The sequence below is a fragment of the Leucoraja erinacea genome, chromosome 17 (genome assembly GCF_028641065.1).
Source record: "Leucoraja erinacea ecotype New England chromosome 17, Leri_hhj_1, whole genome shotgun sequence".
Taxonomy (NCBI): Eukaryota; Metazoa; Chordata; class Chondrichthyes; order Rajiformes; family Rajidae; genus Leucoraja; species Leucoraja erinaceus.
Genome location: NC_073393.1, coordinates 8,494,718 through 8,522,524, shown reverse-complemented (window position 1 = coordinate 8,522,524; position 27,807 = coordinate 8,494,718). Strand labels below are relative to the sequence as shown.

The 27,807-nt window shown below is 43.4% G+C and overlaps 1 protein-coding gene across 2 annotated transcripts; it reads right to left on the bottom strand.

Moving 5' to 3' along the window:
- On the bottom strand, positions 1-27,807 carry mmp2 (matrix metallopeptidase 2). Of its 2 annotated transcripts, none has more exons than XR_008724844.1 (14): positions 27,373-27,725; positions 24,552-24,778; positions 22,558-22,706; positions 20,946-21,074; positions 19,520-19,693; positions 14,361-14,534; positions 10,453-10,626; positions 9,602-9,757; positions 8,180-8,306; positions 5,623-5,759; positions 4,591-4,750; positions 3,886-3,995; positions 1,262-1,912; positions 1-1,121 (listed from the first exon to the last, which is right to left on the bottom strand). XR_008724844.1 is itself a non-coding variant. In XM_055648446.1 (14 exons), the coding sequence occupies exons 2-14, from the start codon at positions 27,523-27,525 to the stop codon at positions 1,809-1,811; spliced, it is 1,974 nt and encodes a 657-aa protein (XP_055504421.1). In that variant the 5' UTR covers positions 27,526-27,657; positions 27,704-27,807; the 3' UTR covers positions 1-1,808. The 2 variants fall into 2 exon arrangements, 1 of the variants encoding a protein (XP_055504421.1); XM_055648446.1 differs by having other exon boundaries at positions 1-1,912; positions 27,373-27,657; positions 27,704-27,807.

Here is a 27,807-nt window from a genome sequence, read left to right as displayed (position 1 = left end):
TTCTTTAAGATAACTTTATTGAATATCACATTTCAGCGGACGAAAAACTGAATTAATACAAGAATAATTCCAAAAATCATAGATCGTCTGCAGATTCATTTAACATTGCAATGCAAAATACCAAAATATTGAAAGGGCGGCATGGTGGCGCAATGGTAGAGTTGCTGCCTTACAGCTCTTGCAGCACCAGAGACCTGGGTTCGTTACTGGCTACAGGTGCTGCCTGTACGGAGTATGTAAGTTCTCCCTGTGACCGCGGGTTTCTCTGATATCTTCGGTTTCCTCCCACACTCCAAAGACGTACAGGTTTGTAGTTTAATTGACTTGGTATAAGTATAAATTTGTCTGTGCATGTTGGGTTGATTGCATCAGTCGAAACAGGGAGGACCAAGTGAAGGTTGCAATCTCCCACAAACCCTTCTGGTCTTCCGTTAAATCCCTGGAAGACTTTGACTCCAAGTTTGAGTGGCGCGGAGCCGGGAAAGATGCCAACACCAACAATGGAGAGGTCATCACAGACCCCACAGTGAAACCACCGGGTTTTCACCTCCATCACAAGCAATGGCTAACCGTGAACAGAATCTGCACCCTCCATGCAAGAACAGCCAGCCGATCACCTGCATGAGTGGGAGATGACAGACAGCCCTGCTTGCAAATTACTTCTCATTGAGGCTTTTCCCTGGGGCCATCAAAGCCATCCACCCATTAACTGATGCTGTCCTGGCCTGGATGTCTACCCTTGATCTACAACACGCCATAGGCAAGAAGAAGAAAAAGTGTAAATTGTCCTCAGTATGCATAGGATAGTGTTAATGTGCGGGAATCGCTAGTCAGTACGGACTTGGTGGGCCAAAGGGCCTGTTTCCGCGCTGTATCCCTAAGCTAAAAAATTAAACCTGTGTTTCTTACGAGATTTTATTTGTAATCAGATTTGAGCATATAGCTTTTGCTAAGTATACTCTTCAAAAAAGATTTTATTCAGTTCATGTAATTAAATTGATACTGTTGTGCATTATTAAGCAAATGCAACCTGATTTTTGTAGAAACAAGGAACTGCAGATGCTGGTTTAACAAGAAAAGATGCAAAGTGCTGGAGTAACACAGCGAGTCAGGCAGCATACCTGGAAAACATTGATAGGTGATGTTTCATGATTGGACCCTTTTTCAGACAGGACGATCTCCACACAAAACTTCACCTATCCATGTTCTCCAGGGATGCTGCCTGACCTGCTGAGTTACTCCAGCATTTTGTTGTTCTAACCTGATTTTTGGATCGTTTTCATCTATCTGTCATATTTTCTCCCAAAAAAATTAATCTCAGTCGTCTTCTGATTGCTAATTGATCATTTTCATGTTTAACATATTACATAGCCAAATATTTCATATTTCAAGACATGAAAAACTCATTTGGATTTGCTTAAAGCATTTCCTATATCTTAAAAGAAAAAAAAGTTAATACGAATATAGCTTGTGTTTAAAAAATTGTGAAGTACAGAAAGCATTTTCAATTTCTTAAATAATAGTTTCTCATTATTTTTCCATTACACTACACAAATCAATACCAGAGGCAACCTGTGCCTACACCATTTTTTACCATATCAATGAATAATGAAATGACTGAAGCAAAAACTATTGTTCCAATACCAAAGCTGGATATAATACTGTTGTAGTTGGTCTTGGTATAAAATTCCAAGATGGAATTTGCATCTGTAAGACAAAACTGTACCTGCCATTTTAACGATAATGTACAGCTAAGACTTTCGATTGTTTGAAAGAAAATACCATCAATGATTGGGAACAAGTTTACCCTAACAACCAAGCCAGTCATTTTTCACATTCCCTACTTTGACAATCTTCAAGCTTTCATCTTCCAATTTGAGATAGTACCAATCCTTGAAGAAGTAGCTGTATCCTGCGCAAAATGTAGGGAAAAAAAAAAGACTTTCAATGCACATTTATAAACGTCGGCTCGTAAACAGGTCCCCTGGCCAACCGATCCCCGCCGACCAGCGATCACCCCGTACATCACTATCCTACACACTAGGGACAATTTTACAATTTTTACCGAAGCTAATTAACCTATAAACCCGTACGTCTTTGGAGTGTGGGCGGAAACTGGAGATCCCAGAGAAAACCGCGAGCAGTCACGGGGAGAGCGTATGAATTCCATACAGACAGCGCCTGTAGTCAGGATCGATCCTGGGTCTCTGGTGCTGAGGCAGCAACTCTAATGCTGCACCACCGTGCAGCCCTAAATTATGGAAAGGGGAGGGGGAACAAGTTTGATGTGAGGAAGGACAGGACAAAGCCTGGCAAGGGATCGGCTGCGTTTGTAGAAGGGCCTCGATCCGAAACATGACTTTTCAGGTCGAAACATCACCTATCCATATTCTCGAGCGATGCTGCCTGAGTTACTCCAGCACTTTTGTGCCTTTTTACAAAAACTTGCAGAACATTGCTGGATTCAGTAGTGATTCTCGGGTCACCACAGGAGCTTGGCTAACCTCAAGCACATTCCTGACGTTTGAATGGGAGGCCACAGAAGCCTGGAATCCCCAACAACTCTGCACTGTGAGCAGCAGAGGGCTCTCTGTGGAACTACCGACCACCCAATGTCGGGAACGGTCTGAAGGAGGGCCCTGACCCGAAACCTCGCCTGGCCATTTGCCTCCACAGATGCTGGCTGACCCACTGTGGAAGCAAACCTAACCCCCAGATTCTGTGGTAACATTAAGCTGCCTTGGCATTAGAACATGTTGGACCCAGCAACATCTCGCATACCCACAAAATGTTCAAGTAGCCGACTCTTTTGATTTTATTTCTAACTTATGGCCCGAACTGGCACCAACTAATCACCACTTCATCTCTAACCCAGCAGCAAATCACACCATGGGTTCTTGTCAACTGCTGTGAAAGTAAGCAGAACACTCTGCCTCAAACCTTTACCAATGAACATAGAACTGTACAACACAGCAACAGGCCCTTCGGCCCACAATGTTTGTGCTGAACATGATGCCAAGTTAAAATGATCTCATCTGCCAGACCACGACTGAAATTCCCTGCATTTCCATGTGCCTGTCCAAAAGTACTACAGCACCCCCTCCCCCCCGAGCAATGCGTTCCAGGCCCCTACCACTCTCTGTATAAAATCATGCCCTTCACATCTAGATTAAACTTTCCCCCTATTATCATTGAACATTTCCACCCTGAGATAAAAGGTTCTGACTACCTACTCCAACTATACCACTCAAAGTTATATATACACGTCTCAGGTTTCCCCTCAACTTCCAACATTCCAGAGAAAACATTCCAAATGTATCCCACTTCGCCCAGTAGCTGAAACCCTCTAATCCAAGCAGCATTCTGGTAAACGTCTGCTGCACCCTCTCCGAAGCCAACACATCTTTCCTGCAATGGGGCCACCAGAACTACAAGCAATACTCCAAATGCAGCCTAACCAATGTCCTATGGAGCTGTGAGTACAGACAGCACTCGTAGTCAGGATCGAACCCGGGCCTCTGGCGCTGTAAGGCAACAACATTACCACTGCGATGCCCTGGCAATTCTTACTTCCAAAGGGAGCTTAACTTATGCAGAAATTGAACCAGATGATGTGTTTCGTGGATTTTATGACTCGTTTGCTTGCCCTTACTATTTCTATAAGTTTGAAACAATTGTTGACCCCAGTCCGTTATGTCACCACAAACCATTGTTATTGCAATGGTTTGTTTAAGTAATGGACATGCCTTGTTCATGGAAAAGACATAAATTAATAAATGTGCATGGGGGATCATGCATTAAGTCATGGGGAACATTGTTTAGCTTCCTGATTTTTAACCAGTAACATTCCATGGTATTAATCTACTGTAAAGACATCAATCTCACCGTTTCCAAGAGACTCTAGGGCAGAACCCACGTTATTTGGGATCCCACTCCAGGCATCTGCAATTAATTTAGGGAATCCAACATCCATTTTCTTCTTTGCTTCATTGTATCTGCAAGAATTTAAAACCCAGACCCTTTAGTTATAATAATGCAACTTACTCCTACGAAGACCAATGATTGCATGTCAGTTTGTCCAGACCAGTTTGTCCAACATGCTCCATCTACACTAGAATGTTATTCTTTCACTTAGTTTAGAGATACAGCACGGAAACAGGCTCTTCCCCTGAGTCTGCGCTGACCAGCGATCCCCACACACCAACACTATCCTACACACATGAGGGACAATTTGCAATTTTAACCAAAGCCAAATATCCTACAAATCTGTGCGTCTTTGGAGCGTGGGAGAAAACCGGAGCACCCGGGGAAAACCTACGCAGGTCACGGGAATAATGAACAAACTCCGTGCAGACAGCACCCGTAGTCAGGATCGAACCTGGGTCTCTGGCGCTGTAAGGCAGCAACTTTACCACTGTGCCAAAGTGCTGCCCAAGATATTATATTTTATTTAGTGACAACAAAAATAAACTAATCTGCAGCATTGTAAAATCCAACGTTTTACATTTTGCACATTTGAAAGAATAACGAATGGTTGTTCAAGCTATAATCTTAAAACATTGTTAATTAATATTTAGAGCTCCAACTTACCTCCAGAATTTGTCACCTGCGAATAAATAGGTCTTCTTGTTTTTCTTCCAGTTAAAAGCTGCATCGATTCGTGGCAGGTCACTTGGAAGACCGAGCGTAGATATTTTCTTGGGGTATCCCTTGTCCAGTTCGCTGGCAGTGTAAATCCAGTACTGATCACCTATGGAAGGAGAGCCAGTGTTTTCCAGTGATATAGTGTGATTGAACATTGCTGACCTGTGATTTCTTCATGTTATCAGCCCTGCACTCCAAAAAACCTTTTATTGCTTTCATAATTATTCTCACATTGTGATATTGGTATTGAACTTCTGAATGGCAAGATGATGGAGAGATATTTCTAACATTATTCGAGGAAATTGATTTTATACTGCAATCCAATGTCACCACTATTAAAATCAAGCATTTCCTTTTCTTTCACACATGACATAATTCTTACTTATTATTGTTTTTTTATATGACACATAGTGGCGGTAAAGGTTCAAAATGTGGAAAAGGTTTATTTCTGAGATCTTCTTTAGCTGAGTCACTGTACCCTCCTCGGAGTTTGCACAGAGTGCAAAAATAACGGCATTATTGCCTTTTAGATTACGGCGGATTTCGTAGCTATAAAGAGTTTTTAAAAAGTTCGTGCATCAGAAGAAACTGCAGATTTTGGTTTACCGAAGATAGACACAAAATGTTGGAGTAACTCAGCGGGACAGGCAGCATCTCTGGAGAGAAGGAATGGGTGACGTTTCGGGTCGAGACCCTTCTTCAGACTGAGAGTCAGGGGAGATGGAGTCTAGAGATATGGAAGGGTAAGGTGTGAAAATGACAGATCAAAGCAGATGATGATAAGGAAATGTAGAATGGTTCATTGTTGGCTGAGTGGAAGGTGACCAATTAATATTTGTCAAGTGGCTAAACAAATTGGTTAAAGTGCTGCAGCTTGCAGAATTTTGGCTAGGTCCTTGACACTGTATCTGCCAGTTTGTTTAATAAACCATAAATGTGATGTATTTACTGAGCCAGAGTGAATATTAAGACTGATACCTGCAAAGAATATATTCTTTTCCTGAATAGGGTCCTCATAGGCAGCGTCAATTGTATCAGGTAGGTCAACCCAGTAGATAACAACGAGATTCGGTCCGCTGGGTTTGCTCCGAGGATTTGTGCTCCTCCAGAAGAATCTGAAAGAAGAAAAGATTTGAGAGACCTCACAATCAACAGATTCCTCCGAATGCCCATTTCTAATCATCCTTTACACCGTATCTATCTGCAGCAACATTTACTCATTCCTTCTCTTTTTGAGATTATTCCCTTTGACAATTGTATACCCGGAAACAGAATAAAATAATAGTTGAAAGACCTATTCTACGTCTTTCTCAAGTGGAAGAATAACTTGGTATCTGCAATTCCAAGCCCTGTCCCACGGTACGAGTTCATTCCAAGAGCTCTTCCGAGTTTGCCCTGATTTGAACTCGGAGATTTACGGTAATTGGCCACTCGTCGGTACTCGGGGCTCTCGTGGACATGTTGAACAATCTTCACGAGTCTTCCCGTGCTTACCTGCCGTTAGCGAGTCTTCCAGCGTGCCTGCCGTTAGCGTAACGAGCCGCTAAGAGACGTCCCCGAGCTCCGACGTACCCGCTAGGCTCATTCTCCGTGCTTACCACGAATATGATTTTTTTTAAACTCCGGAGAGCTCTTGGAATGAATTTGTGCCGTGGGACAGGGCTTTTCAGTAGTAGGCTCCCCTCAGTCATGACTGACCATGGGTGATGCATCCTAGTTTGCAGGTGATGTGTGATCAGATGCCAGCCTGGGCGATGTCATGTGGAGGACAGGCTGTTGCCCATGCAGCACGTCCCCCCTCTCCACGTCGCTGATTGATCAAAAGGAACAGCAGGGTCGTTACAGTTTGGCACCAGCACCATCGCAGGAGCTGCCAGAGCGAGGTTGTAGACAACGACAAACTCCCTTAGGGGCTCCGACTCTGGATTTTCTTGAGGTTTACTCCAGGAGCCTTTTTCATGACTGGGTATGGCCACAAGGTAGTGGAGGTTTTAAATCAGAGCTTTCCCTCGCCTAGATGGACTGCCTTCCCAGGCAGACGAGCCGCATCTGCCCGATTACAGTAGATTCTACCAAATTTTCTTAAATACAGGAAATTACAATAACATGTGTCTGAAACAATCACATTAAAATAAAAACTTTCATTTTCAATAGATTGAATCATTTAAATCACTTCTACTGTTGGTGTCGGCGCATTTTTCCAGAATTTAAGTATAAGCTTTTTTCCCATTATTAGCCCGTAATTAAATAAATTCTTCTGAAACACGTTTAATTCAGGGTTATCTTCCGATATTCCGAAGATAATCCATTCTGGTTTTGGTACCAGTTTTATTTTGATCAATTTTGAAAAAATATCAAATATTTCATACCAGTTTTTGGAATGGGCCTATGGTAGCTTCTTGTAGGCATTTATCACAGATAAGCAATTTTTTTTTAGGCGACTGTCATTGTCGTAGCAGGTCGCTGAAAAACTGGCAACTGGACCCCTCTTTGACAATGTCTACAAACAACACTACTAGATGAGATTCCTAGTCGACGTCAAAAGCTACTATGTATCGACCTAACCGGCGACCCATTCAGGACGGTCCACCTACGACCGACACCTTCTTTTCTTTCTAGGGTTCACTTTACTTCCGCGACACAGGTATCTTGCACTTTCTTTACCCTAACTTCTACTTTTTTTCGGCTAAACAAAAAATGAAGCGGTACTAAAAAATGGATCAGGATATATGTGTTGACTAGAATTGGTACTTCTAATAAAAATAAAAAAAAAAAAAAAAAAAAAAAAACCATGGAATTCGGTTTACATTATCAATCAGTTATAAGAAAAAAAACAGTTGGGCCCGTCCCACTGGCAATTTTTTTCGGCGACATTGTTAAATCGCTAAAAACTGGTGGATTGTATCACAACGATTATATATCGATCAAGCTATGACCCATTATACGTAGCCACACCTAAATGGGCGACAAAGTACGACCCTGTCGGCGACAACTGAAGACTATAGACTGTGACTTTGGCAGCACCATGGACTTCGGTTTTGCAAGATTATGGCTACATGTTATTAAGGTATTGTATCATCGATTATATATATATATATATGTATATAGCATAAATGGGGTTGTTAAGCTGCAGAAGCCATGGGTGGCATAGTGGTATAGTTGCTGCCCTTGCAGCGCCAGAGTCCTGGGTTCGATCCCGACTAAGGGATGCTGTCTGTACGGAGTTTTGTAAGTTCTCCCTGTGACTGCATGGGTTTTCTCCGAGAACTTCGGTTTCCTCCCACACTCCAAAGGTTAATTGGCTTGGGATGAATGTAAAATTGTCCCTAGTGTGTGTAGGACAGTGTAAAGGTGCGGGGATCGCTGGTCAGTGTGGACTGGGTAGGATGAAGGGCCTGTTTCCGCACTGTATTTCAAAACAAAAATGAAACTAAGATAAGAATTTTACTGTTCCATTGCCGGTGCATATGACAATTAAACACTATCGACTCCTGGTGAATAACAAATAGATATAAAATGGGTAAAGAGTCCGTACCGATCTTTAAAGAAGAACATTTCTCCTCTCATGTACATAATTGCATCAAAGACCAAGTTCTCCTTACAAAGATCCATTGGCGTAACTGGACCCTGTGTTGGTGGCAAAGGCTTACCAGTTGGAGCACCTGAAGAGAATGCAAAGGACAAACAATTATATTCAGTTGACAGGAGGCAGTAGGAAGGTTAATAATTGTTCCATTCATAAAATATTGATAAGACATGTACACATGGTAGTATACAAGTAGGAAGGAACTGCAGATGCTAGTTTAAATCGAAGATAGACACAAAAAGCTGGAGTAACTCAGCGGGGCAAGGCAGCATCTGTGGAGAGAAGGAATGGGTGACGTTTCAGGTCTCCCGAAACGTCACCCATTCCTTCTCTCCACAGATGCTGCCTGTCCCGCTGAGTTACTCCAGCTTTATTGTGTCGATCTATGGTAATATATAACATGAATTTAGAAACTATGCCTACTTCTTGCATCTCAGTTATCCTTGGACTGATATTTAGATTTATCTCTGATGTTGATATGCAACTGTTACAGTCTTTGTTCGATATGCAACTGTTTAACATGCAATAAAGACGTTTGAATTACTGAATCAGTTAGTTAATTAGTTTGGTTTATTGTCACGTGTACTGAGGTACAGTGAAAGGATTTTTTGTTGTGTGCTATCCAGTCAGCGGAAAGACTATATATTATTACAATCAAGCCATCTGCAATCTACAAATAAAAGCTGGGATAATATTCCCAAGATTTGCTCAAATTAATTTCTCGTCATTATGCTTTTTTTAAAATATTTAAACAAGTTGAGGGAAAAGAAGGTGAACTCAAGTTTTTCTAGAGACATGGAGTCATACAGTGAGGAAACTGGCCTTTCAGCCCAATTTTCCCACACCGCCCAACATGTCCCAGCTACACTAGTCACACCAGCCTGCGTTTGGCCCATATCCTGCCAAACCTATCCTATCCATGTACCTGTCTAATTGTTTCTTAAACGTTGCAATTGTCCTTGCCTCAACGACCGCCTTCTGAAGCGAGTCTTGGACCAAGATGAGAAAAACATTTTTTACACAGAGAGTGGTGAATCTGTGAATCTGTGAATCTGCCACAGAAGGTAGTTGAGGCTAGTTCATTGGCTATACTTAAGAGGGAGTTAGATGTGGCCCTTGTGGCTAAAGGGATCAGGGGGTGTGGAGAGAAGGCAGGTACAGGATACTGAGTTGGATGATCAGCCATGATCATATTGAATGGCGGTGCAGGCTCAAAGGGCCGAATGGCCTACTCCTGCACCTATTTTCTATGTTTCTATATCTTCTTCTTCAAGTTGCAGTGTCTTATAACCCATTTAAAGAACATGTTTGTTCACAACAGTCAAACTGTTATTAATTTCCCATTATGAATTTTGTCCGCTGTCACTGTACCGTAGAGTTTCTGAATGCCGGAAATATCATCTTGCGACAGCCTAAAGTTTCTTGTAAAGGTGTAAATTGGAGCCATTAATGCCCCCGGATCTTGGGAATGCTCCAAGCCGAGTGCGTGGCCAAACTCATGAGCAGCGACAAGGAAGAGACTGTAACCTGCAAGAAACATACAGAAACATCAGTATTATTTTAGCCAACTATTCACAGAGGAAGGACAGGATTGAACCCGGGTCACTGGCGCTGCGAAGCAGTAACTGTACCGTCATGCCGCCCCCTTCTAGAAATATAGTTTTTAAACTTTTATGGTCACAAGATCATAAGCTACAGGAATAGAATTAGGCCAACACAAACGCCATTCAATCATGGCTGATCTATCTCTCCTTCCTAAACCCACTCTCCTGCCTTCTCCCCATAAACCTCTGACACCTGTACTAATCAAGAATCTATCTATCTCTGCCTTAAAAATATCCCCTGACTTGGCCTCTAGCCTTCTGCGACCAAACATTCCACAGATTCATCACCCTCCGACTAAAAAAAATCTCCTCATCTCCTGCCTAAAAGAACGTCCTTTAATTCCGAGGCTGTCTTTTAGTCCTTAATTCTAATCCTTTAGTCCTAGACTCTCCCACTGGTGGAAACATCCTCTCCACATCCACTCCATTGAAAGCCTTTCACTATTCTGCATGTTTCAATTAGGTCCCCCCTCATTCTTCTAAACTCCAGCGAGTGCAGGCCCAGCGTCGACAAACGTTCATCATAGGTTACCCCCTTTCATTCCTGGGATCATTCTTGTAAACCTCCTCTGGACACTCTCCAGAGCCAACACATATATGATCTTGTCTACCACTTACCACTGTCAGGGCAGAATCCCCACTTGCTGTCATCATCAAAACTCCCGGTGGTGGCGCACCACATCTTTCCATCGTTACGCCCATTTGTGGTGCAAGAGTCAAAGGTATTCCGAAGGAAAACAAAAGGAAACACACAGGGTGCACCATCTGAATTCCCCCCGATAGTTGCCGAGGCTGAAATGAAGAAATTAGTCCAATTAAGCAATGCGAAATAAACTACAAATCTGCAGTCTGAAGGAGGCTCCCGACCCAAAACGTCACCTATTCCTTTCCTCCAGTGATGCTGTCTGGCCTGTTGAGCTACTCCAGCTTTTTGTGCCTATCTTCGGTTCAAACCAGCATCTGCAGTTCCTTCCTATGCTATAAATCAACAAACTAAGTATTGGGGACAAAAGACAAATTGCTGGAGTAACTCAGCAGGTCAGGCAGCATCTCTGAAGAACATGGATGGGCGATGTTTTGAGTCGGGACACATCTTCATGAAATGTCATCGATCCATGTTCTCCCGAGATGCTGCCTGACCTGCTGAGTTACTCCAGCACTTTGTACTTGTTTTTTCTTTGTAAACCAGCATCTGCAGTTCCTTGGGTCTAGGTACAGTGAAATGTTACAAATAGACAATAGATCTAGAATCACAAGGCCCACAAGGTCATATTATTAAAGGCTATCACATTCATTCTGACATGAAGTATAATAACCATATAACAATTACAGCACGGAAACAGGCCATCTCGGCCCTACAAGTCCGTGCCGAACAACTTTTTTTCCCTTAGTCCCACCTGCCTGCACTCATACCATAACCCTCCATTCCCTTCTCATCCATATGCCTATCCAATTATTTTTAAATGATACTAATGTTCAGTAAACGTAGCTACTATAAAAACAAACCATTCCCTGAATCATTTGTTATTGCTATGGTGGACATGCTATAGGAACAATCCATTGAGAATTGTTTGAATTTTGAATAAAGGAACTTTTCCCCAAAAAGTATTTCAACAACATAATCAAAATAATCCCAACATGGCTGGATAGGTTGAACCAGTTTAGTTTACAACAGAAAAATAGCGTGGAAATAGCATGGCCTCCCGAGTCCACACCGACCAGCGATCCTCATACACTAGCATCATCCTACACACGAGGGACAACTTACAATTTTCTTTTACCAAAGCCAATTAACCTTTGTCAATGGCCTATGCTCCCTCGAGGAGAAAGGGCTTAAGAAGAAGAAGAAGAAGAATTAACCTAAAAAACCCTGTACGTTTTTGGAGTGTGGGAAGAAACCGGCACACCCAGGGAAACGCCACGCGGTCACAGGGAGAACGTACAAATACTGTACAGGCAGCACCCGTAGTCAGGATAGATCCCAGGTCTGACGTTGCAAGGCAGTTGTGGTTTTAGTACCGTTCAGCACAGAAATGCTCATTGAGTTTGCGACTTTTCGCAGTTTTTACTTTAAAAGCTCCTGGAGTTCATTCCAAAACGTTGCAGGACATGTATCAATGACGAATGGCAAGAGCCTTGTGCAAGTGGTTGAAGTCTCAAAGTGGAGCTGAAATTAATTTGGAGGAGGGAACCGCAGATGCTGGTTTAAACCGAAGACAGACACAAAAAGCTGGAGAGAAGGAATAGGTGATGTTCTGGGTCGAGACCCTTCTTCAGGCCGAGTCAGGGGAAAGGGAAACGAGAGATATTGATGATGATGTAGAGAGATATAGAACAAAGGAATGAAGGATATGCAAAAAAGTAATGATGATAAAGGAGACAGGACATTGTTAGCTGTTTGGGCTAGGTGAAAACGAGTTACAGACAATGAGACTCAACAAGATGACTGAAGCTAGTACAACAAGTTGGGTGGGGGAGAGATGGAGGATTGCATGGGTTACTTGACGTTAGAGAAATCAATACTCATAGCACTGGTTGTAAGAGCCCCAGCAAAATACGAGGTGCTGTTCCACCAATTTGTGTCTGACAATGGAGGAGGCCCAGGACAAATAATATGTTCCTTCTATGGAAGTAATGCACTTTTGTAAATCCAACATCCACATTGAAATGATTATCCTTCGCAGATAACCTCATCCAAGAATGTTTTTATTAAAAGAACGTTTGCCAAAATTAATTGTTATTGAACAACCGCACTTTGCTACGTTGCAGGACAGAAGTGCACGTGAAGCAGAAAATAAATACCAGAGTGATGATCTGTCCACCAATGTTATTTCCCAATAGCTGCTGCTCTGGGAGCATAAAGAAAGAATTACTGGATTGTTGATTGTAGCTGAGCTACTCTGAGAAATTATCAAACTTGTCTCAGTAGAAAAAGGGCCATCCATTGGAAATATAGAACCAAGAAACTGCAGATGCCAGAGGTCATAGTCTCAGAATTAAAGCACATTCCTTTAGGAAGGAGATAAGGAGAAATGTATTTAGCCAGAGGGTGGTGAATCTATAGAATTAATTGCCCTAAAAGACCGTGGAGGCCATCAATGGATATTTTCAAGGCAGAGATATATAGACATTTGATTAGTAAGGGTGTCAGGGGTTTGGGGGAGAAGACAGGATATTTGGTTAAGAGGGAAAGATAGATCGGCTATGACAGAATGGCAGAATAGACTTGATGGGCCGAATGGCCTAATTCTGCTCCGATCATATATGAACTTATGAACATGCCTATCTCAAGAGTTGCGGCACGCGACCAGCTGCTCTCTGTATACCATAAACGTTTCATAATCTGCTCCCAATTATAGAGTGTTACAGCACAGAAACAGGCCCTTTGGCCCATTATCCCATTAGCTCGTTAGGTGCTCGCGAAGTGGCGGCGCCTAACGGCAGCGGTTCGACTGCAGTCCGTCTGTCTTTTAAAATAATTTTGTCCCATTAGATGTATGCTTTTGGTTACAATTTGTATTATTTTTTAGCTGTGTATATGTGTATCTCTGGAATTCTCTGCCACAGAAGGTAGTTGAGGCCAGTTCATTGGCTATATTTAAAAGGGAGTTAGATGCGGCCCTTGTGGCTAAAGGGATCAGGGGGTACACATCTTGCACTGTTGTCCGATAGCCTATTAAATACAGTCAGCAGAGAGCAGTCAGGAGATTCCACAATGACCTTTATATGAGAGGGTTCCAACGCATGCTATTCCAACAGGAAATGGCAGCTGATAATGGACGTTATGAAACTTGTTATTCTTGACTCCAGAGCCCATGGATATTTGGCCGGGAGGCAAAAGAGGAAATCAGGGAGGAATGGTTTGAGGAATCAAAACAAACACTGCAGACGCTGATAATCTGATGGATGACAAAAACAGAAAATGCTGGAAAAATCACAGCGGGTCAAGCAGCGGCTACAGTTTCAGGTCGAAGATCTTTCATTAGAAGTGAGAATGAGAGAAAACAAATGTATAAAGTCTAGGGGGGCAGATATGGTGGAGGAAGGCGATGGTTGGAATAAGGTGACCATTACATGGGTAGTCAATTCGTTTGGTTCAGAGATCCCAATAATACTCTTCCACAGCGAGGAGCATTTTGCATGTTTGACTGTCCTTTAGACTTTACGGAAACATAGAAACAGGCCCTTTGGCCCACCGAGTCCACGCCGAACAGCGACTACCCCGTACACTGACACTATCCTACGCACCTGGGACAATTTACAATTTTTACCGAAGACAATTGACCTACAAACCTGCACGTCTTTGGAGTGTGGGAGGAAACCGGAGCACCCGGATAAAGCCCACGCAGGACACGGGAAGAACGTACAAACACCGTACAGTCAGCACCGGTAGTCAGGATCGAACCCGGGTCTCCGGCGCTGTAAGACAGCAACACTACCGCTGCGCTACCGTGCCGCCCTAGGGTACAAGGATCGCCAGTCGGTGGCGTGTCTCTAAACAAAACTAAAAAATGATCAACAAGTACCTTGTTCCGGGCAAAAGCCATATTTTCTTTCTGTATCATAGTTGCTGGTCGTACTGCACCATCGATAACCATCACTTCTCCCTTCAGTCGTACAGCTGTTAAACTCCTTGCCGTCAAAGGTAAATGGAAACGCGCAGGGCACCCCATCACTGTTGCCGCCCATGGTGAATAGTGCTGTGAAGAAGCAAAGCCTGTCAGGGAACTCACTTCACCACAAACAATTGCACGTAGTTAGCATGAGAGTGATGTTGTTAAGCCACAAACATTGGAGACCCTCAGACTATCTTTAATCAAATTTCATTGGACTTTATCTTGCACCATACGTTACTCCCTTTATACTGCATCTGCATACAGTGGACGGCTTGATTGTAATTGTGTATAGACACAAAATGCTGGAGTATCTCAGCGGGACAGGCAGCATTTCTGGAGAGAAGGAATGGGTGACGTTTCGGGTCGCGACCCTTCTTCAGACTCAACCCGAAACGATACCCATTTCTTAGAAACATAGAAAATAGGTGCAGGAGTAGGCCATTCGGCCCTTCGAGCCTGCACCGGCATTCAATATGATCATGGCTGATCATCCAACTCAGTTTCCTGTACCTGACTTCTCTCCATGCCCCCTGAACCCTTTAGCCACAAGGGCCACATCTAACTCCCTCTTAAATATAGCCAATGAACTGGCCTCAACTACCTTCTGTGGCAGAGAATTATTCTCTCCAGTGATGCTGCCTGTCCCGTTGAGTTACTCCAGCATTTTGTGTCTATCTTTGGTTTAAACCAGCATTTGCAATTCCTTCATACACTTGTAATCATGTATGGTCTTTCTGCTAACTGGATAGCACTCAACAAAAAAAAGCTTTTCACTGTACCTCGGTACATGTTTCAATAAACTGAACTGGAAAGAGTGCAGAGAAGATTTATGAGGATGTTGTCAGGACTTGAGTGCCTGAGCTACAGGGAGAGGCTGGGCAGGTTAGAACGTTATTCCTTGGAGTGCAGGAGATTGAGGAGTGATCTTATAGTGGTGTAGTGGAACAGATAGGGTAGATGAACAGAGTATTTTACCAGAGTAGGAGAACAAGAACCAGAGAACAAAGATATAATGTGAGAGGGGGAGAGATTTAATAGGAACTTGAGGGGCATTTTTTTTACCTAGAGGATGGTGTGTAGAGGGAACGAGCTGCCGGGGAGGTGGTTGAGACTGATATTATAACAACATTTAAAACAGGTACATGGATAGGAACATTTTAGTGGGCTAGGCCAGATCCATGAATGAGAAAGGTTTCGAGGGATATGGGCCAAATGGGGGCAGAGGAGGCAAGTGTAGATGGGGCATTTCTGTCAACATGAGCAAAGTTTGGCCAAGTTTCCAATGCTGTATGACTCTATATGTACAATCGATCAAACAGATGCCAGGAAAAATAATCTGTCTTGCTTAGTTCATGAACTTAACTAAAAGCTAGATTTCATCGTTATAGTTGAAGGAACAGAAACATCTGTTTCATGACTCATATTTAACAAGCCGATTCAGCTGCAGTAACTTGGGTGAACTGTCAGCTATTATGCAGCTTCAGATCAATTGTGGTTTTCATAGTTTAGAGCATGCTGCTGATTCATATGCACATGCAGCAAACATAAAGGTACAAACACAATCCTTAAGTGAAATCACATGTCTACGTTGCTGAACAGAAGTACAATAACTGCAGCAGACTACTGGTGCCAGGAGTAAACTTTCAGGACTGGAGCTACAATGCTGCCTTCAGCTAAATCCAGCTTGTAAAATCCTTGTGTAACAGCCACAGGAAAATGCGACATAGTTTATTTACTTGAAAGTGAGCCCATTTTTGCCATGTTTACAACTTGATATCCAGTTTTATGTAAGGTGTTGATCCACTCCTGGACAGTGTGTGGGAGTTTGGCTCCTTTCTCAATAGACATTCAGGAAATGTTTCTTCCCAGCTGTTATCAGGCAACTGAACAGCCCTCTCATCAGCTAGAGTTTTAGCCCTGACCTCCCATCTACCTCATAGAAACATAGAAACATAGAAATTAGGTGCAGGAGTAGGCCATTCGGCCCTTCGAGCCTGCACCGCCATTCAATATGATCATGGCTGATCATCCAACTCAGTATCCCGTACCTGCCTTCTCTCCACACCCCCTGATCCCCTTAGCCACAAGGGCCACATCTAACTCCCTCTTAAATATAGCCAATGAACTGGCCTCGACTACCCTCTGTGGCAGAGAGTTCCAGAGATTCACCACTCTGTGTGTGAAAAAAGTTCTTCTCATCTCGGTTTTAAAGGATTTCCCCTTTATCCTTAAGCTGTGACCCCTTGTCCTGGACTTCCCTAACATCGGGAACAATCTTCCTGCATCTAGCCTGTCCAACCCCTTAAGAATTTTGTAAGTTTCTATAAGATCCCCTCTCAATCTTCTAAATTCTAGAGAGTATAAACCAAGTCTATCCAGTCTTTCTTCATAAGACAGTCCTGACACCCCAGGAATCAGTCTGGTGAACCGTCTCTGCACTCCCTCTATGGCAATAATGTCCTTCCTCAGATTTGGAGACCAAAACTGTACGCAATACTCCAGGTGTGGTCTCACCAAGACCCTGTACAACTGCAGTAGAACCTCTCTGCTCCTATACTCAAATCCTTTTGCAATGAAAGCTAACATACCATTCGCTTTCTTTACTGCCTGCTGCACCTGCATGCCTACCTTCAATGACTGGTGTACCATGACACCCAGGTCTCGCTGCATCTCCCCCTTTCCCAATCGGCCACCATTTAGATAATAGTCTGCTTTCCTGTTTTTGCCACCAAAATGGATAACCTCACATTTATCCACATTATACTGCATCTGCCAAACATTTGCCCACTCACCCAGCCTATCCAAGTCACCCTGCAGTCTCCTAGCATCCTCCTCACAGCTAACACTGCCCCCCAGCTTAGTGTCATCCGCAAACTTGGAGATATTGCCTTCAATTCCCTCATCCAGATCATTAATATATATTGTAAATAGCTGGGGTCCCAGTACTGAGCCTTGGGGTACCCCACTAGTCACTGCCTGCCATTGTGAAAAGGACCCGTTTACTCCTACTCTTTGCTTCCTGTTTGCCAGCCAGTTCTCTATCCACATCAATACTGAACCCCCATGCCTTGTGCTTTAAGTTTGTATACTAATCTCTTATGTGGGACCTTGTCGAAAGCCTTCTGGAAGTCCAGATACACCACATCCACTGGTTCTCCCCTATCCACGCTACTAGTTACATCCTCGAAAAATTTTATAAGATTCGTCAGACATGATTTACCTTTCGTAAATCCATGCTGACTTTGTCCAATGATTTCACCACTTTCCAAATGTGCTGCTATCCCATCTTTAATAACTGACTCTAGCAGTTTCCCCACTACCGATGTTAGACTAACTGGTCTGTAATTCCCCATTTTCTCTCTCCCTCCCTTCTTAAAAAGTGGGGTTACGTTTGCTACCCGCCAATCTTCAGGAACTACTACAGAATCTAAAGAGTTTTGAAAGATTATTACTAATGCATCCACTATTTCTGGAGCTACTTCCTTAAGTACTCTGGGATGCAGCCTATCTGGCCCTGGGGATTTATCGGCCTTTAATCCATTCAATTTACCCAACACCACTTCCCGGCTAACCTGGATTTCACTCAATTCCTCCAACTCCTTTGACCCGCGGTCCCCTGCTATTTCCGGCAAATTATTTATGTCTTCCTTAGTGAAGACGGAACCAAAGTAGTTATTCAATTGGTCTGCCATATCCTTGTTCCCCATGATCAACTCACCTGTTTCTGACTGCAAGGGACCTACATTTGTTTTAACTAATCGTTGGAGATGCATCTTTGACCTCGTTGGAGATGCATCTTGAAACTGACTTTATTAGATTTCAATGTTATATCTTTATAAACTACAGTACATGTTATACCGTTGTACAGTTATACAGTACATGGTGTAACTCAGCGGGACAGGCAGCTTCTCTGGAGTGAAGGAATGGCTGATATTTTGGTTGAGACCCTTCTTCAGACTGAGTCTGAAGTTTCCACTCAGTCTGAAGAAGGGTCTTGGCCTGAAACGTCACCCACTTCTTCTATCCAGAGATACTCCAGCATTTTGTGTCCATCCTCACCACGATCTATGTAAGCTCCTGCAGCCCATTAATCTCTGTCACAAATATTCAGTTTCCCTGAATTTAGGTTTTAATACATCTTATTCCCATGTTCGATCATTTCTCACCATAAATGCAGCTGCCTAATCCCCATGGCATTTCAATCCTTCCTAAACTGCATTCTCTCCACTGCTTTAAATTGAGAGGAAGAAAGTTGAAAGAAAATGCACGGAAGAGAGTGGCGGGTGCCTGGAATGTGCAGTGCAGGGTGGTGGTGGAACCAGATAAGATAGTGGCATTTACGAGGCTTTTAGATAGACTCATGGATATGTAGATAGACGGATCATGTTCGTCACAGACAACGTGGGCCAAAGGGCCTGTTCCTCTTCTGTACTTTCCTATGTTCTATGTCCAGTCCTCTCTTACGGAGAAGATTTAAGAGAAGGGTGCGGAGAAGATTTACAAGTACGTTGCCAGGACTCAAGAGCCTGAGCTAAAAGGGAGAGGTTAAGCAGGCTACGGCTCCATTCCTTGCAGCGCAGGAGGACGAGGGGGTGATGTTATAGAGGTACAAATTAATAGGAATAGATCGGGTAGACACACTCTTGCCCGGAGTAGGGGAATCAAGAACTTTAGGATATACGTTTAAGGTGAAGGGGTGCAAAGATTGAATAGAAACCCGAGGAATAACTTTTTCACGCAGAGGGTGGTAGTTGTTTGGAACGAGTTGCCGGAGGAGGTAGTTGAGGCAGGTAGAATTGCAACGTTTAAGAAAAACATTTGGACAAGTGCATGGATAGGACATGTTTAGAGGGATATGGGCCAAATGTACTGGTGTAGCTGGGACATGTTGGCTGGATTGGGAATGTTGGGCCGAAGGGCCTGTTTCCACACTGTATGAAACTATGACCTTATAAAATCCCTTCCCTTTGATTTTTCATTTGATTATATGCTCTCTTATCTCCCTTGGCTCACCAACCACTTTTTGCCTGATGAAGTCTCAATGACTTTAGTTCAAATGGAAATCTTACATTCATGGGGGCAGAATCCGTATTTTGAATCGGTGTCAAAATCATAAGTGGTGGAACACCAGGGGAATCCATCACTGCGGCCCGCCGTTGTACAGCTGTCGTATTCCTTCCCATTGAACAAGAAAGGAAATTTGCAAAAAGCACCTTCAGCATTCCCAAATCTTGCTTTAATAACTGTAAAATACAAATGTACAGACTCATAAATTCCAATGCAGCATTTCCAATCTACTTCGATACATTTTTTTAGTTTAGTTTAGAGATACAGCACGGAAACAGGCCCTTCGGCCCACCGAGTCTAGGCCGACCCGCGATCCCCACACACTAACACTATCCTACACATACTTGGGGCAATTTACAATTTTACCAAGCCAATTAGCCTACAAATCTGTATATCTTTGGAATGTGGGAGGAAACAGGAGCTCCCGGACAAAACCCACAGGTCACGGGGAGAAAGTGCAAACTCCATACAGACAGCACTCATAGTCAGGATCGAACCTGGGTGCCTGGCGCTGTAAGGCAGCAACTCTACCGCTGTGCCACCGTGCTGTATCCCATAAAATGTAATTTTCATATTTTATTCCGGTTAGCGCTGAATAAATGAATGGACTAGTAGACAACAACATCATCCGTGATAATTATAGTTTAAACTTCGAGGATACCTGATAATCATGAGGTAACCAAGACCTCAGAAATACTCAGAAATGAGCAACAGTACTTAAAGTGTCTTGTTACAGTAAATAGTTTAGGTATAAATTGTGTACTCTTGCAAACCATTTTGTGAAACAAAATTCACATTTTAATTTTAGCTTAGAGATACAGCTTGGAAACAGGCCCTTCGGCCCAGCGAGTCCGTGCCGACCATCGATCACCTGTTGACGCGAGATCCGGGTATCTCACTTTTGCATCCACTCCCTGCACACTAAAAAAGGGCAATTTCACAGAGGCCAATTAACCTACAAAACCGCATGTACTTGAGACTAAATTAACATTGTCAAGAGTCAAGAATCAGGGGTGTTTCATTGCTGTACGTTTCAAACAGAACATTGAAATGCTTACTTGCAGCAGCTCAACAGATATGTAATCATATTACTCTGTAAACAATATCATAAACAATGTAATAAAAGTTCAATATATATATAAAAATATAAAACACTGAACTTAATATATATATATATATATATATAACACACACATATATATATATACACACACACACATATATATATATATATACACACACACACACACATATATATATATAAAAAAACAAATAAAAATGGTGCAAAAAAACCAATGCTCCAAGTCTATGTAGTTCAGAGTTTATTTGGATGTTGCAGTGTTTAATAGCCTGATGGCTGTCGGGTATTAATCATGCGTGAACAACCAATTGGGGACTAAATTGAGCAGATGACAGGTGAACAGGTACCTGGCCCGTCGCCCAGCGTCCAAAACTCATCGTCATCAAAGTGCGAATCTCCCCCAAGTCCCTTTGCCGGGGCAAAGGCGTGTGCCAGCAGCCCGTCCTTGCCGTCGAATGGGTATCCATCGCCATGTTCTGGATGGGGATAACATTACACTGCTAGATTAGATTTGTATGAAGGAAGTGCAGCTGCTGGTTTAAACCAAAGACAGACACAAAATGCTGGAGAAACTCAGCGGGACAGACAGCATCTCCGGGGAGAAGGAATGGGTGATGTTTCGGGGCAATACCTTTCTTCACAATGATCCCACATCGATCAGGTTTCATTTTAAAAATAATTATTCATTGCTTAGCCATGTCACATAGCGCGGAAACAGGCCCTTCGGCCCAACTTGCCCACACCGCCCAACATGCCTAGTCCAGTCCCACCATCTACTCTAGTCCCACCTGCCTGCCTTTGGCCCACATCCCTCTAAACCCGTCCTATTCATATACCTGTTTCATTCTTTCTTAAACTTTGAGATAGCCCTGCCTCAACGACTTCCTTTGGCAGCTTGTTCCATTCACCCACCACTGGGTAAAAAAGTTACCCCTCAGATTCCTATTAAATCTTTTCCCCCTTCACCTTAAACCTATGTCCTCTGGTTCTCGATTCACCTACTCGGCGCGTCTACCCGATCCATTCCTCCCATGATTTTGTACACCTCTTTAAGATTAGCCTTCATCCTCCTGCCAACCAACGAAGAGAGTTTCAGCCTGCTCAACCTTTCCCTACAGCTCAGACCCTCGAGTCCTGGCAACATCCCCGTAAATCTCTGTACCCTTCCCAACATCTTTCCTATAACATGGAACACAATACTCTAAATGCGGCCTCACCAACGTCTTCTTTCACTGCAACACGACCTCCCAACTTCTATACTCATATTTAGAAGCAAAGACCCCGAAACATTACCCATCAAGAGTTTCGACCCGAAACGTCACCTATCCATGTTCTCCAGAGATGCTGCCTGACCTGCTGAGTTACTCCAGCACTTTGTGGCCTATTGCTTAACTATGTTGCTTAGTTTAGTTTAGCTCGGGTTAGTTTAGACATACAGCATGGAAACACACCCTCTGACCCACTGAGCCCACACCACCCATCGATCACCCGTTCACACTATCTCTACGCTATCCCACTTTCACATCCACTCTCGACACACTCAGGGCAATTTAGAGAAGCTCCAATGAACCTACAAACCTACACGTCTGTGGGATGTACAGGGAGCCGGATCCCCCCGGAGGAAACCCACGCGGTCACGGGCAGAATGTGCAAACTCCACGTAGTCAGCACTGCCTGCATCACCCTCCACTAATTGAACTGCAGTTACTTGCACCTGATGCGTTTAAACAGCACTGCCCTATTCATGTAAAGTCCTTTTGCTGAATGGATAGCACGCAACAAAAAAGATTTTCACTGTACCTCGGTGCACGTGACAATAATAAATTAAACTAAAGTAACATCTCCCCTTTAGACATTGGCTGTGGCCTTCCAATACCCCCGTGTTGCATTAACAATGTTTATCTGGATTCATCGCCCATCTTTCAAGTGTTGTTTAGGTTCCAACGGAAGCAACGTTACCCCAGCGCCCAAAGTTGATCATGATGTCGGCATCGCCATCTTGGATCCTGGAAAATTTCAGCGGAGTGAAGTTGCTCCACACCTGAAAAGCCCTGACAAAGGCATCATCCACCGTCTCTTGGTCCAGGTCGTGCGTGTAGCCCAAAATCCTGGGAGCAGACAAAAGAAGTTCAGCTGAGAATGCAGAGACAAGCAACTGCAGACGCTGGTTTACACAAAGGGACACAAAGTGCTGGAGTAACTCAGCGGGTCAGGCAGCATCTCTGGAGAACATGGATAGAACATGGGCGGCACAGTGGCGCAGCGGTAGAGTTGCTGCCTGACTGCGCCAGAGACCCACCTTCGATCCTGGTCACCGGTACTGTCTGTACGGAGTCTGTGCCTTCTCCCTGCGTCCGAATGGGCTTTCTCCAGGTGCTCCGATTTCCTCCCACATTCTAAAGACGGGCAGGTTTGGCGGTTGACACAAAAAGCTGGAGTAACTCACAGGTCAGACAGCATCTCTGGTGAAAGGGAATGGGTGACGTTTTGGGTCGAGACCCAAAGAAGCGGTTTTCTTACAATGCAGGGCAATAATAAAGGAAATCTTGGAGACACAAAGAAATGCAGACACTCAGCAGTTCAGGCAGCATCTGTGGAGGGAAAAGATAGACAACATTTTAGATTGGGAACGGTCCCGACCCGAAATGTCATTTATCCATTCCCTCCACAGACAATGGAAACCTTTCTTCTCAGCCTGAGATAATCACATTGTTATAACAATACATTGATATGATGAAATGATTTATTTCTTAATAACGATTTATCAATAATTTGACACAATTATTGATACCAAATTGTAAATAAAAACATAGAAAATAGGTGCAGGAGTAGGCCATTCGGCCCTTCGAGCCTGCACCGCCATTCGATATGATCATGGCTGATCATCCAACTCAGTATCCCATCCCTGCCTTTTCTCCATACCCCCTGATCCCTTTAGCGACAAGGGCCACATCTAACTCCCTCTCAACTACCTTCTGTGGCAGAGAATTCCACAGATTCACCACTCTCGGTGTAAAAAATGATTTTCTCATCTCGGTCCTAAAAGACTTCCCCCTTATCCTTAAACTGTGACCCCTGGTTCTGGAAATGTAATCACATTCACTGGTGAGTAGGACATGCATACTTTTTAGTTAAAATGCAATTTTATGTTTTATCTCAGTAACAAAGACAATAACATAGAATCTAGAAATATTATGAATCAATTGTTCCTTGCAGAAGATGTTCGGTTTCCTCGTATCCTTATATCTCTGCCGTTAGCACATCTCCCCCAGCCAACAATGGGCCATTCTGGGCACCACACTTCATGAGGTCATCTGATACCGGCTCTGCTTTGCTCTGTCCTTCTCCATCTTTCAGTCTGTAGACAGGTTCCAACACGAAATGTTACCTATTCCTTTTCTCTACAGATGCTGCCTGACCCGCTGAGTTACTCCACCACTTTGTGCCCTTTAATCAAATCAAAAACTTGTCTCTGTTACAACAAGAAACAGCAGATGCTGGTCTACACCTAAGATAGGCAAAAATGCTGGAGTAACTCAGCAGGTCAGGCATCAGCAGGCAGCAGCATCCCTGGAGACATCACCGATCCATGCTCTCCAGGGATGCTGACTGACCCGCTGAGTTACTCCAGCATTTTGTGTCTAACTTATTTTGTTCATTAGGCCAGTTCATTGGCTATATTTAAGAGGGAGTTAGATGTGGCCCTTGTGGCTAAAGGGATCAGGGGGTATGGAGAGAAGGCAGTTACAGGATACCGAGTTGGATGATCAGCCATGATCATATTGAATGGCGGTGCAGGCTCGAAGGGTTGAATGGCCTACTCCTGCACCTATTTTCTATGTTTCTATGTTTTCTTTCCATTTTGAGAACATGCAGATAAACTCCAAGCAATTAAAAGCATTTTACAAACTGGCAGTGTTCGACTATTACAATATGTGTAAATTGACACCTGCCTGTAAGTTATTTTATTGTTTTCCCATTTTGGCTTCTGTGGGAAGAAGTTGTAATTGGCTAAATCAGGAACTCCACATCGTGGCTTTTTCATCATGTTGACCGTGTCAGAATCCAGCTTTCCAGTTTGACGCAATCCAAAGAATTTTTGCATTTTCTTCAGTGTGTCGGACAGCACCACAAGGTCACACCTCTCCTTTGGACAGCCATAGAACTTGTTCAAGTATATCTGATGCAAAAAGTAAATCAGTATGTTAGTGCATGTTTATTTTAGTTTAGTTCAGAGATACAGCGTGGAAACAGGCCCTTCGGCCCACCAAGTCCGTGCCGACCAGAGATCCCCGCACATTAACGCTGCCCTGCACACACTTGGGGCAGTTTACAATTACACCAAAGCCAATTAACCTACAAACCTGTACGTCTTTGGAGTGTGGGAGGAAACCGAAGATCTCGGAGAAAACCCACGGAGTTTGTGAGGAGAGCGTACAACTTTGTATAGACAAGCACTAGTCGGGATCGAACTTGGGTCTCTGGTGCTGTAAGGCAGCACCTCCACCCGTGTATGATGAATGGCTTTTTGGCCCTGGACCAAGTTCCCCCCATCAGTTTAGAATATTGAGGGGGGGGGATCTTATAGAAACTTACAAAATTCTTAGGGGGTTGGACAGGCTAGATGCAGGAAGATGGTTCCCGATGTTGAGGAAGTCCAGGACTAGGGGTCACAGTTTAAGGATAAAGGGGAAATCCTTTCGGACCGAGATGAGAAAAACATTTTTCACACAGAGAGTGGTGAGTCGCTGGAACTCTCTGCCACAGAAGGTAGTTGAGGCCAGTTCATTGGATATATTTAAGAGGGAGTTAGATGTGGCCCTTGTGGCCAAAGGGATCAGGGGGTATGGAGAGAAGGCAGGTACAGGATACGGAGTTGGATGATCAGCCATGATCATATTGAATGGCGGTGCATGCTTAAATGGCCAAATGGTCTACTCCTGCTATTTTCTATGTTTCTAAGAGGGACTGGGGGTCTTACCTTCCGCTCTCTTAAGGTCGACTGAGGGAGGTGCCCTGGGGTCATGAAGGCTGAAGATGGCCGTGCGTGGAGAGGGACGATGGTTCGCGGGATGAGTGGATGATGGTTACGACTGCGACAGGCCTTTGTTGCCAACTGCAACTGTGAAATTGTGCCAAAACCTGGCAACTCCTGCATATAGGCTCAGTGGGCTGTTTTTATGTTTTATGAAGTTATAGAGTGATACAGAGTAGAAACAAGCCCTTCCGACCCAACTTGCCCACATCGTCCAGCATATCCCATCTACCACCAGCCTTCGTTTGGCCCATATCTCTCTAAACCTATCCTATCCATGTAACTGTCTAAATGTTCCTTCAACGTAGTTATTGTACTGATGTATGGCAAGAATTTTCTGATCTGTATGCAAAAAAAAAAAGAATTTCACTGTACCTTGGTACGTGTGGTAAAGGAACCATTGAATTACTATGTTACATACAATGTTATGATTAGCCATGATCACATTGAATGGCGGGGCTGGCTCGACGGGCCGAATGGCCTACTCCTGAACCTATTGTCTGTAGTCTATTGTCAATCTATTGCAATGTCTGGGGTGTTAGGAGCTCTGGGGAGAAGGCAGGAGAATGTGGCTGAGAGGGAAAGATAGATCAGCCATGATTGAATGTTCAGTTCAGGTTAGTTTATTGTCAGGTGTACCAAGGTACAGTGAGAATCTTTTGTTGCGTGCTATCCAGTCAGCGGAAAGACAATACATGATTATAATCGAGCCATTTGCAGTGTATGGATACATGATAAGGGAATAACGTTTAGTGCAAGGTAAAGCCAGCAAAGTCCAATCAAGGCTAGTCTGAAGGTCACCACCGAGGTAGATAGTAGTTCAGCACTGCTCTCTGGTTGGCGGATTGGCGGAGTAGACTTGATGGACCGAATGGCCTCATTCTGCTCCTATAAGTTATGAATGTTTGCAAGAAACTAAACTATTCCAAAGTTTAGCATGAATCACTTAAGCAGGAAGTACAGTGGATCGCTAGAATTGAGATTGGGACGAAAGGAAGAACTTTTATAATTCAGAATGATTTGTAATTATTTTGTTTTAATCTCTACAGGTACATTTGGCATTTGGAGGTTTAAAAACTTATTTTCTTTGGCGAATAATCTGCAAAAATAATAAACTGGCTGCACACCCAATCGTGTTGCATCAAATGCCATCCTCATCATTAAAAAAAATGCTTGAGTATTAAAAACTCATGAACTCGAATGACGCCAGTTTATTTGAAGAGATAAATAGACCTTCAAAATATGTCGACCATCTACAGTGTCAATTCTATTTTCATTGATATTTTGAAATGTATGCAATGATTATTGAATATATGTTACGTTTCAACGAATATTTTTGATCTGTAACTTAATACAAGGAGAAAATCTACTGTTAAATATCTTATGCATAAACAATGCAAGTTCGGACAATTTTTTATCTGATTGTCAAAAACTCCCAGATGCTCTTAACACCATATTACAGTTTCAGTTAAGATTCAAGGTTCAATGATTCAGGATTCAAGAGAGTTTATTGTCATGTGTCCCAAATAGGACAATGCCATTCTTGCTTTGCTTCAGCACAACAGAATATGTGAACCAGAATCAAACCAAGAGCAAAGCAGGATTTTTTTTTTTTTTAACCCTGCTTTTTTTTTTGGCAGCTATTGTTAGTCACAGAAAACATCAGCCCAGTAAACATTAAACGCCATTTGCAGAGCAGCGGCGATAAAGCAAAGTTAGCAAACTCCGTCCAAACTTACTGTGGCCAGCTCCTTGTCTGTTTTCGTGCTGTTATCACCTGGAAAGCTGACGATGCCAGTGGGTGCTGCTGCCGTCTGCCGGACCGCGACGATGCACAATAAAGTCACTTCTAAGACCAAACGGTGAAAGTTGCCCGTTGCTTTGACAGTCATTTTCTTCCAGAGTGAAGACAAATACTTAAAGTAGAGTGAGAGAGAGAGAGAGTGAAAGGCAAACACAGCTGTGAGTGATATCCTTGAGTTGAGAACTTTTTAAACTAACAATTGCTATCACGAGGAACAAACCAAAGATCTTAGAGCAGAGCTCTGCTATAAGATCTTTGGAACAAACTGCAGGACAACAGACAAGGCGTGTCTCTCCTCGCTCCTCTCCACTCCAATCCTTTGTACTTCCAGATATCTCAGACTCCTTCAAGCTGCTGGGCAGAAAGGACT

Coding starts and splice junctions, on each gene's coding strand:
- mmp2 (XM_055648446.1), bottom strand. CDS start 27,525: ATGACTGTCAAAGCAACGGGCAACTTTCACCGTTTGGTCTTAGAAGTG. Junction 19,694..20,945: donor GACGCTGGGCGACGGGCCAG/GTACCTGTTCAC, acceptor TGTATTTTACAG/TTATTAAAGCAAGATTTGGG. Junction 5,760..8,179: donor ATGTTCTTCTTTAAAGATCG/GTACGGACTCTT, acceptor TTCTTCTTTCAG/ATTCTTCTGGAGGAGCACAA.